Here is a 12,451-nt window from a genome sequence, read left to right as displayed (position 1 = left end):
GTTGTTAAACTGAAAAGGGGTTCTTTAGAAAGTAAATTTTAATAAAGTCATCTTTCTAACCTCCCTCTAAGTTATGGCGCATAGTTAACCAGTCAGCTTGAGGTACACCCTTTGGCCCCAAACGAAGACTACTTAGTACAATATTGATTATTACATTTTCTTTGCTTACCTCATTGTTGTCAGTTGATTTGGGTATTCTGGAATTTTTCAGTTGACACCATACTCATGAGTGAAAGAAAAATCAGAAAGTTCTGGGTGGCAGAGAGGTTTACTTTGCATAAAAGGTCAAGTAAGGAAACGTGAGTACTAACGTCTCTGCTTCAACACCCAGAACAAGCTGGCTGGAAGTTTTAATAAAGCACATTATATGATCTCTACCAAGTAGGCCGTTTTGCCACACCCACGCGCCCTTTGATCCCCGACATTTAGCCACTGTGCAGATTGATTGTTGCGTCTCATCACCAGACCAGGGTGGGCCGCAGCATGATTGGCTGTCAGAGTTCCCGCCCTTCTCCAGGAAAATGGCAGCTTCTTCCAGACCACACATCAGGTCTGCTCACCTCAGCCCGAACCCCGCTGCTTCCCAGTGGTTTCTCACCATTCTTCCGCTGACCCTGGTCATCTTGCCATCCTCTGAAACCTGCGGTGAACCACCAAGAGTTGAAAATATGAAGCCCACTGGTAACGTTAAGCCCTCTTATGATGTGGGGGAACGAGTAAATTATACCTGTAATCCGGGATACCTGTATCGACCTCCTAAGCCCAAATTTGTCACTTGTGGACAGAACCAGCAATGGTCACAGATCGCAAAAGATACTTGCTACAAAAAGTCATGTAGAAGGCAAGACGATATTCCAAATGGTGTAGTTAACCTCATAAATGGAAGCTATGAGTTCGGTAACCAGATTGAATTTGTGTGTCATGATGGGTTTCATTTAATTGGTGCGAGAATTCTGCATTGTCAGCTTACTGGATCAGATGTGCATTGGAGTGATAGTCCTCCACATTGTGAAAAAATTGTGTGTGCACCACCGCCAGACATAGCGAATGGAACACACAGTGCAGTTGGCAGGGAAGTATTTGAGTACCTTTCAGTAGTAACTTATCGTTGCCATAAAGCATCGGGACCAGACGAATTTTCACTTGTTGGAGAGAGTCAGCTGCATTGTGCTGGCAGTGGAAAATGGAGTAGTGACCCTCCTCAGTGTAAAGTGGTCAAATGTCCATTCCCATCACTGACAAATGGAAGGCAGACATCAGGATTTGGGAAAAAATTTTACTACAAGGCACAGGTTACGTTTGAATGCAACCAGGGGTTTTACCTTCATGGCAACTCGTTGATTACCTGTGCTGAAGATAATACTTGGAAACCCCCTCCTCCAACATGTCGTAAAGAATCACCACCTCCCACTACAAGGAGACCTTCAGCGTCCAGTCCTCCATCTCTGAGTTCTTCAGTTATCGCGTCCTCAAGTAAGCAGCCACCAGCATCGGTTCCTTCCAGGGGAAAACCTCGAATATCCAATCTCTTACAATATTACTTTCCTTGTGAAGGATCTCTTTCTTTCAGGAGTATTCCTGGATGGATCATTACTTTCATTATCACTGTGTTAGAATTGCAGTAATTGTCTTCTGCCTGTGCAAATGACTCCAAAGCATGGAAATAGAGAGTAAATTAGAGCAGAGTACACCACTAACCAGAACTAAATCAATTCTGCCTGCAGAGACCAGGATGATTTCAACAACCAGCCGACATTTTTGTTTGTTGAATTTTATTAAAACTGCTAATCTGGAACAATTTTCTCCATTTATTCTCATGAAGAAAACTATTAAGTTATCATGTTAAAATTGAATGTGACATGAATACAGCCACTATGAACTATTGCCTGTTTAATCACAGAGAATGCTTGCTTTGTTAGAGCATTTCAACAATCATCCATTGCGATGTTAAGTTGAAGAAAAGATTTTTATCTAATACTTCAAGTTTAAAGAAATATAGTTATAAATGATTTACATTCTGTTGGTAAGGAAAATAATTTTGGAACTTCGATTGTGGAAAAAAAATAATGCCAATAATGCAAATGCATTGTTTAACCAGCTTTGAAATTTATCTTATATAATGTTCATTGCACAAAGTTTTACAAATGAACACATCAATAATTGTATACATGCATATTCTAGCTTATATGTAATAACATGCACACACACAATCAGACAAAAGCAGATGTGTGCATTCAGATGCATCAGATAGGATACATCAAAAAGTCATGGAAATTAAATTGAAAGATAAGCTGATTTTGAAATATAAGTGCCAGACATTTTTGAAATACATGCTTATAATTTTCTAAGAATTACTTAAAATGTGTTTTATGAGGGAGGAAGCTAGAAAAGGAGAAATCTGTATGCTTAGAAAAAACTATGTCATGGAAAATTACTACTACTACTACTAATAATAATAATAATAATAACAATAAAAGGAAGAAAAGCTGTGCATTATTTTAGCTTTTTAAAAATAAATGAACCCACCTTTTAATTACAGTTTCCGTGAACCCAATCCAAGGAGTTTGTCTGAAAGTATATGGGTATCATGGATTTCTCCTAACACTGCAAAACAATGCATGTAAATATCTCACCTATCTTAACACACCAACAATATGACAAAGTTTAGGCACCCACTTTTATTAAGATGACATGGGAGAGAGAGGGAAAGAGGAAACGAAAGGAAGAGAATGAGGAAGAGAAAGAAAACAAATTTACAAAAACAAAAAGCTAAATTGACGGTGGAGCACACATTGTGCAATATTTTACAAAGTCACAACTTGGAATGCCATCTTCGCATTAGTGCTGGCTCACATAGGGTTGCTTCACTTCTGATTGATCTTTCTGTTAATGTTTCTGAGATGGGAGTGGAGAGTGGCCCAAGTTTTTGAGCTTTTGCAACAAATGGCAGACCCAGAAGAAACTCTTGATTCGTGGTTTTGAAACAGACCAGTTGCTCTGTAATATACATTCCAGTTGGTGGAAGATCTTTCAGGAAATAACTCCTGTTTCTTCATAAATAAATGTAAAAGAGAGAGACATCTCTAAAACTTGGGAAATTATTAAGCATTGGAATCATCCTCTTGTCAACTCTCAAAATGTACTTAAAATTATGACAAAAACAACTTGTTGAGATATACCAAAAATGAAAACATTTTGAATTAAAGAAATAAGCAAGATGCAAAATATAGGATAAGTAGAGATTAAAGAAATGCATAACAAAACAAAACAATATCAATTATTTTATTATCTTTGAGTCACATCAATGTAATTCAATTTTCAGAAATAATATGATACTAAGTTTTCTGCCTTTGTCTATACCTGCAATTCCATGATGCAATGGAGAACAGAATGTTGAACTTGTAACAGTTACTGAAGGAATATACTGCTGTAATAATGTGGGGTGGAGGGAATAATTGGAGAGGAAGTGCGGAGGGAGGCAGGAAGGAAAGAGGGTGAATTCCCATGCCTTCATAACTGTATCATGGAAAACAATATGATTTTTTAATGTACTTGACAAGTAAAATACTGAACATAAGTAGATCGTGACCTCTCATCTTCTTAATGGAGATGCAAATGGCTGTAGTAGCCAGGACTGGGCTGAAGCAAAGTGGAAAGGTGGGAACTCAATCCAGCTTTTCTATCTGAGTAATAGGAACCAATCACCATGGTATTCTCAGGTCTGCATCAACAGGAAACTGAAGGTATGTGATCATGGATATAGTAAATGATCAGATCTTGTGATCATGGATATACCAATACAAATCTTAATTACTTGAATTTGCTAGGCTTCATCACAGCCCCAGTAAATAAAATAGGTAGGTCAAGAGATACATTTAAAGTTATGCTTATGTGTTTCTCCTATTTACAAACCAGAAATAGAGATGCAGGAATAAAAACAATTATAAGCTATCTTACCAGCAATGCTGATCAAATATCTCAAAATGCTAAGTCAGCCTACATGTTTCTTTTGACCTGGACTGGGATTCAGTTTGAGAAATATTCAGAATATATATTCCCCTCTAATATTAAGAACAATTGGTGTCTCTCTGCAAATTGTCTGTCAACGATGCTATAAATGACTCGGGAGTGTGCTGTGCTAATTTTAGATACTTTATACCATGTACAAGGGGCTATATCCCTGCAATTCTCAACACAGGCATCATGAAAAAGTTCTGGTGATCACTGGCAAGTACACAGTTCTTTCCAGTCACAGAAAAAAGCCAGAGATAGTATATGTGTCTGATACAATATTCCAAGTAAAACAAAGGGCAAACTTTCCTTTCTCATCATTCATGTTGGCTGTACCATTGCAATTAGCAAAAACAATATAATATTTTTCACTCAGTAATATTAATTGAAGAAGACAGGGGAGAGGAAGCAAAAGTGAAAAAAATGAAATGAAGAATAAAGAAAAATTCCCAGTATGCAATTTCATAATTTTCCAGCATACAGCACAATTAGAGGAAATTATTCTGCTGTTTTCAATTATGAGATGATTTTTTTAAATCACTCCTCAGACACTCCTGAGATGGCATATTCGATTTTGTAAATAACTTGAAATAGCTTTCTGCTTGATGAAGAGTCCATTATTCTGGTGGTCTCAAGAGCTCTAAACATAGGCATTAGCAAAGGCACATCAATCCAGCCCAAGTGTTATTTCCACATTGCTCATATTTCCTTTGCATTGTAGACCTAATTCTGCATCAAAGAGGACCAGTGAAATTTCTAATTTTTTTTTGCAAAATATCTCTGAACTTTTGCTTTTTACTTCTTACAAAACATAAGGTTACAGGACATTGTGTATTGATAACAAACATATCAAAAAATGGAAGTTGTTTCACAATAAAGAATATTGTCTTCCAGTTTATGATGTTCACCAGTTTTGAACATATATTTATATGAATATATATTCATTTGCTGTACACATAATTCAAAGCGAAGAGCATATTAAGACAAACTTATTTTCTCAGAATTATTTAATTAGATAAAATGCCAGGGCAAATATAAAACATGAATTAATGGAATTAATATGATTATAACACTATATGAAGGAGCCATTTCACTCTTGAGAATTTACCCAAAGGAAATGAGATCAGCACATGAAAGCATTATCTATAAACCCGTGATTTCAGCATCTCAGCATCTCATTGACTAAGATATATAATCAAGCAAGATTTTCATTAATTGATGACTGGACTTAAAAAAAAATCCTAGTATGTATACACAATGGAATACTACTCTGTCATAAGGGTGGGTAAATCTGCTTTTACAACAAAACTGACACAAAAAAAACTACAATGTCACCTGATACGGCATAATGAATATAGAGTGCAAAAAATGTAATGCTTATGAGTGAAACAAAGATTTTTAGATCTGATTAGCTGATTGTAGTCCTTGTCCTCACACTTGAGTTTTAGTGAATTCTTCACTAGGTTGAAAGCATGTCATTGTAAAAATATACTAAAAAGAAGAAAACAAGGATGATGAAGGATGATAGTGAGGGTGAGAATGTAGTTGGGCAACAACTTTGTTTTTTAACTGCATACAAAAGCTGCATGAATTTTCTCATTTTATATAAACATAATATAATACAACAAAAACAAAGGTTATAAAATATTAAATAGAAATTCTGGTAACATGGGTAAAAATACAATATTTTTAACTAAAATAAGGCAAATTTATGAGAAAAAAACTTCTTTCTAATGCCTACAAAATAATTAATACATAAAGACTTGAAGTGTAAGTTTTCTAAGCGAGTAGATTTAAGTGGGCAGAAATTCACTAATGATCTAAAAAATGTTTTCACCAAGAGTAACTTATGATTCAAATGATACAGACAACTTCTGTAGGAAGAAATAAGAACACACTAGAATTTCAGAAATGTTCAGACTCTTGGAGAACAGTAATCGCAAATGGATGCTGCATGCCTAAGCCAATCTTTAATTCAAGGCCTCAGCAAATGATACCATGGTCCCTCCAATTCTCCATTTCCTAAGCACACTCCATTGTCTCCGATCATAGTCCTTACTACAGGTCTCCTCATTAAGACTAGGAGTCTCCCTATGAATGCAAACACTTGCATTCATATTGTTTCCCTTTCCCAAAGGACTTCATTCTCTTAGTAGTCCTTCTACAAATAATCCCAGCAGTTATCATAATTACATTGTCCTGTACTTCATGCACTGTATAGCAATTTCCTGGTAACAAGATCCCCCAAGCAGGGATATGATTTATTATTCTGATTGTGATTTGTTCATCTGCCTTATGAAGAAGCAGAGCTTCCACTACATGATCATCAGACACTACAAAGATAGTTCTAAAGTCATTAACATTCCTTGTAGAATTCCATTACAGCCCCAGTTCCATTTTCTCTTCTCTACTACCTTGAGTTTCTTTCACAGTTTCAATTCCAACTCACTCTTTCTGTGAGCAGAGTGTTCATAACTCTCTAGTTATGAACTAGTTGCTTCCTATCACGGGGAATCAATCTCCTTTTTCTTTGCCCTTATTTCATCTGTAGCAAGAGTAATGATCATATGTATGTGTTTTTTGTAGTTTTCAATATTTGTTTTGTGCAAAGGAAGAAGCATAAAATACCATTTACATTTTGAAATAGAGTTATAAACCATATTATAACATGTACAAAGTAATAGGTCCTTCTTTTCCCACTTTGTAATTTTCATTACCCTTGTATTTCCCACAGATATGTTATTAATGTCTGTTTTAAAGAAGAATAGTGTAGGTGTATAGGATATTTAATATGCAATCAATAGGACAAATTGTTAAAAACTATAAGAACCTAAAAATGCACACAATATATAAATAAACTTAAAGAATTGAAGACTGTTTTTCAGTTAACAATATAACAGTAAAGTTTATGAGCAAAAAAGTTTTAACTCCAGAATAAGATTTAAAAGACAAATGTATTATAAATAAGTATAGATAAAATAATATGTAAAATAAAAGCAATATGCATTATGTAAATTATGACTTAAATAACAACAAATGTAATGAAGACAGGAGAGGTTAAATTGATTTAGAAAAAGTGACTGAAAAAAAATAAAAAATTAGACATTACCATGGATAATACAGCATTATAAGAAACAACAATGAGAAATACTATGCCAGAAACTGTGTAACATAAAAGAAATGATAAATTTCTAAATCCATGAAGTCTTCCCATTTGAACTGTGACAATCGGAAATTACAAGCAGATCAATGACGAGCAGGAAGACCCAATCAGCATCTAACCATCACTCAACAAATAACATCCCAGCAACTGATGTCTTTATTAACTGAGTTAAACTAAAAATTTGAAAATTCAACACACACACCCTAACAAGTTCTTCTTCAACAAATTAATCAGAAGAAATATTTTCATACTCTTTTTCAATGGTCAGCATTATCATAATATTAAAGTTTGATGACAAATTACAAGGAAAGAACAGTCTAGCGTGATAACTCTGAATAGGACAAATGGAAAACTCCCAAAAAACATTGGCAAGCCAGATTCCCCTGTACTTCAAAGGATCATTAATCGTGATCCTACTAGAATTGTTCTTGAGCTGCAGGAATTGTTCAACATTAAACTTTCTTTGTGGAGCATTGTGTTTATAGGATTAATAATGAAACCATGATAACATTGACTGGTGAAAATGAGTGTCCCACAAACATCAGCACTCATTCCTACCACAATGTCTTAAATTACTTATAAAAGAAATAAACTTCAATACAAATAAAGTTCTTATATGATAAAGTTACAGCTAATACTATTCTCTATAATTAATGGAGAAAATCTACATTGAGATGAGAAATGAAAATAAAAGGATGCTCACTGTTGCAACTTCTATTCAACATTACTTGAAATCATATCCAGAGAAGTCAGATGTAAAATCATCCAACTACAGATGGCATGAACTAATATACTGAAAATTCATAAACTATGTGAAAAAACTATGATAATCAATGAATGAATTCATAGGTGCTCAGTCTTTACAAAAAACTAGCATAGCCAGATTCAAAGCTATAGACTACTATCATAAAATAACATACAGAAATCATCCCTTTTACAAAAATATAAAAGCACAAAATATGTATTTAGAGATGAATATGAGAGATAAGAACAAAATATTAGAAAAAGATAAAGGAGGAAATAGAAGACAGGGTAGAATGATGTTTGTTTCTTGCTCACAGATAAGAAGAAACATTGAAATAATGCCTGAAGCAATCTATAGGCTCAAACTAATACTTATATAAAATTCATATGGAACCACAAAAGAGTCCAAAAAAGCAAAAGTAGTCTTGGGTACAGCTGGATATATTCCACCATCTGATTTCAAAATACAGTTCAAAGTTACAGCAATCAAAATGTGTAACAGCTGTTAATCAGCAAAAAACAAGGAAAAGCCCAGAATTACTGAGCATTTTACAATTAGTTTAATTTTAATAAATATGCCAAAGAAAAACATTGCAGAAAGCATCGGAATTCTTCAGAAATCTGAATATCTACATTATGATGAATGCAAACAGACTCCCAAAGAAACTGATAAATGTACTTGACAACATGATGCTGGACTCTTGCCATCCCCCATACCTACAGCGTCAGGATACATTTAACCAGCGTAATGATGGACTTATGATTGTTTATGGAGGACTATACCATTGTAAAAATATAGGAGAAATCAGTGGAAGGGAGGGGATCTCAGGGGAGAAATAGAAGAAATCCCAGAGAATATGGAACTGTCTCATAAAATAAATGAATACATAAATAAGTAATGCAAAACTTTCTTCATCATTAAAAAAAATAATGAAATCAGAGTTTTATCTCACAACATATTGAGATGGACAAAGCTTTATTTGTCACACAAACTGAAATAAAGACTAGATGACATGAGACAGCTAAAGGAAAAAAAAAACAGATAAATTTCTCTTCACATTAGTCTAAGTAGCAATTATTTTTTTTAGATTTTTTTTAAATTGGGAAGTCAGATTTTTTTTTAGATTAGTTTTTTTTTTTTTTAATTGGGAAGTCAGATATACAAATAGGAGGAGAGACAGAGAGAAAGATCTTCCATCTGATGATTCATTCCCCAAGTGACCGCAACGGCTGGTGCTGTGCCAATTCGAAGTCAGGAGCCAGGAACTTTCTCCAGGTCTCCCACACGGGTGCAGGGTCCCAAGGCTTTGGGCCGTCCTCTACTGCTTTCTCAGGCCACAGGCAGGCAGCTGGATGGGAAGTGGAGCTGCCAGGATTAGACCGGTGCTCATATGGGATCATGGCCTGTTCAAAGTGAGGACTTTAGTAGCTGTTAGGCCACCGTGCCGGGTCCAATGATGCTTTTTTATGTGATGTTTTTCATATGACCCCTGAAGCACAGCAACAAAAGATAGAACCAATACAGAAAGTTTTGGATTTTAGTGGTGATTATATCAAACTAAGAAGCTTCTTCAAAAGAAAGTAAACAACCAATAGAATGGAAAACTATATAAAATGAAACATCCACAAACCATACATGAAAATGGGTTATTACGTTCAATATAAAATGTAATCAAATACTTCAATAGCAAGAAAATAGACCAACCAAAAACAAATAATCTAAGACAGGAATTGTTAAAAAAAAAAATAGAGATGAATGGTCACAGAATATATGAAAACATTCTCAAGGTCATCAAAATACAAATCAGAATTACAGTCTCTTCTTGTTTGTTACCAGTTTTTAGAAACATAAAAGATAACAATTGATGGGGAATGTAAAATGTTATAACCACAAAATTATAGAAATACATTAAAATTAAAATATTTCCATATGATGATCCAAAAATCTTGTAACACATGTCAAAAGAAAACAAAATCTGTATGTCAAATGGATACCTGCACTATTAAGTTTCTTGTAGCATGATTCACAATAACTGAAATATGGAATCAACACGTCTCTATTTTAGATGAAATTAACAAAGAAAATGTGATATAGATGAATATGCCTATGTGAATTCTCTGTCATTCCTTAAACAAGAAACACAATTCTTTAATTTACAAAAACATGGGTGGATGTGGAAAGGTATGATAAAAAATGTTATACACAAAAAAATGCTATTTTAAGTATATGTGAAAAGTTAAAATTCAACTCATAAAAGCAGAAAATTGTTGTTTCCTGGTGTTTGTAAGAAATGGAGAAAAATATGGTCAAAATATATTGGATGAACAAGTTTTACAGACTCAATACACAAGATAGTAACTTTCGTTTTAAAAGGGTGTATTCCTGAAATTCAGTAAAGAATAGAACTTCAGCATTTTTACAACAGAACAATTAAAAATAGGTAATTCTGTGATAATGTATACATTAATCGGTTTGATTTTCATAAATAACTCACTGTGGCGGTATGTCAGGTTTTAAACCACAAATAAAGAAAATTTTATTTACTATGCCTCAATAACTTTGTTACGGAAAAACAAGACAATAACAACTTTCACGGACTGAAAAACCTTCAGCGTAAACATGAATCAGTCATTGGAAATAGCGGGACACATTTTGGATGTTCTTTAAGGACATTTGAATTTCAAAGAGCAGGTAGATTTTGAGTCAAAGAAATATTGCTTTATATTTAGTATCCTTAGAATTCTTGTTTAAGAAATTAGTACAGCTAAATATAGAAAAAAAAGATGATAGAGAATTGTCTAAATGGCTGCATTTTTTCACTGAGGCTAAACACAGATTATGAAGCAAATTCTCTTGATAAAATGCAACCAGGGGAGAAAAAAACGAGGCAAACAAGGAGTATGTGTATTTGGGTAGATTATGAACTTTGAACTCTGTGAAGTATGCAAGTGGATAAATTCATTATATGACATGCAACGGTATTGACCTTGAAAGGGCATCAGCAAGTTGAAATACAAGTTTTAAAAGGCTGTTTGGATGTGGGGATATGTATTTAGTGCAAATGACAAGAACATTTGTAAGTGGTGAAAGTAGATGTTAGTTTTATGTGCTAAATTGTGACTGATTAGTTATCAGTGTACAACATCCTCACCTCCCTCTGACTCCTCACCTGCACTGCTGTTCCTTTCCCCTCGTTTTCTCATCCTTCCATCGTTTCCATTCCTCCCTTCTCTTTCGTGTTCTCTTCTTTTTTCTTTTTTTCCAAAATTGTTAATAAAGCAGGGATACAGAAACACATATGAAAGATAAAATTTCTAGTTTGATACTACAAATAAATGAGACTATGTATGTGTATGAAAAGTGAGTATGAAAATCAGACAAGGTGAAAGTGAGCATAAATAAATGGAACTTTTAAATCTATGACTTGAAGCACAAAGATAGACCACCCCAGAGTGAAACTGATAAGACAACCTATTTCAGTCACATTTCAGGTTGTTTTCTAACGCAGAATGCTTTTTTTTTTCAGTGAGAACATGCATTCCAAATGTCTTTCGAAATAAAATATCCAGGTGCTTTGTCTTCTTGAAAGAATTGTGGTAGAAATGGGAAAGGAAAAGTTTCAGAAGTACACACTACCTCTGGAATTAACACAGCTTGTTTGCCCTACAGGGATCAGCAATCTTCAGTACATAATATGTAAGCCTAAGAATTATACTATAAAACCGAAATGTGGTAAATTGTAATAGATGACATCAGTGTCTTGTCATTGATTGCTTTACAAATTTAAGTGCTTTAGTCACCATGATATACAAAATTCTTTTATGTTTTGTGTTGTTTTCAAATAGAAATTTATCTGAAAGACACCATTATACACGGAGAGGTAGAGACAGGGAGATCTTCAATCCCCTGGACCACTCACCAAGTCCCCAGGATGATTGGACTAGATTAGGCTTCAGCCAGGAGTCAGGAAATTCTTCGGAGTCCCCCATGTAGGTACAAGGAAACAAGCACTTCTGCCATTCTAAGGGAGCTGGGTTGGAAGTGGGGCAGCTGGAGCACAGCCTGTACCCAAACCAAGGTGATAGTTTTATCCCGCCAAACCTCAACACTGGCACTAGAGCATACTTTTTCATCGCAATGACAATTATACACATCGGATTGCATTCTTACTGTCATATCTGCCTGCAAGGAAGCTGTTCCTACAAGCGTAAGGAAGTTGATAAACCCCCAGAAACATCGGAAGTCAATTTTAATAAATGCATCAATACTAACCTTTATAGACTCATTCCGGGATTATCGCATAGAGCTATTTAAAGGGTCCCTAATGGAGTTCGTTCCCTGAGGTTCTCCCAAGAAATACTACTTATTAAAACATCTGTTAGTGTATGTCTTCATTCTTCATATTTTTTCCCAATTTACATGAACATTCCTGAATCTTCGAAATGACTCCTTGCTCGTGGGAAAAATAAGAAAATGACTAATAGAAATACTTGTCAAGAAGATTTTTTATGCACAAAAAAATGCCTTAGTTT

At 34.6% G+C, this 12,451-nt stretch overlaps 1 protein-coding gene across 1 annotated transcript; it reads left to right on the top strand.

Moving 5' to 3' along the window:
• The first annotated feature begins 521 nt into the window (after positions 1–521).
• Positions 522–1,795, top strand: LOC121146245 (membrane cofactor protein-like). The gene has a single exon (XM_040965648.1). It carries the CDS (start codon positions 522–524, stop codon positions 1,623–1,625), a length of 1,104 nt encoding a protein of 367 aa, XP_040821582.1. The 3' UTR covers positions 1,626–1,795.
• Positions 1,796–12,451: the final 10,656 nt, after the last annotated feature.

The sequence above is a fragment of the Ochotona curzoniae genome, unplaced genomic scaffold, assembly GCF_017591425.1.
Source record: "Ochotona curzoniae isolate NIBS_2020 unplaced genomic scaffold, NIBS_Ocur_1.0 scaffold_3890, whole genome shotgun sequence".
NCBI classification, from domain to species: Eukaryota; Metazoa; Chordata; class Mammalia; order Lagomorpha; family Ochotonidae; genus Ochotona; species Ochotona curzoniae.
The sequence above is the reverse complement of the archived record's forward strand: the minus strand, read 5'-3'. Positions and strand labels throughout refer to the sequence as shown.

Bases quoted from the DNA above. Each gene is read 5' to 3' on its own strand.
- LOC121146245 (XM_040965648.1), top strand. From the start codon at position 522: ATGGCAGCTTCTTCCAGACCACACATCAGGTCTGCTCACCTCAGCCCG.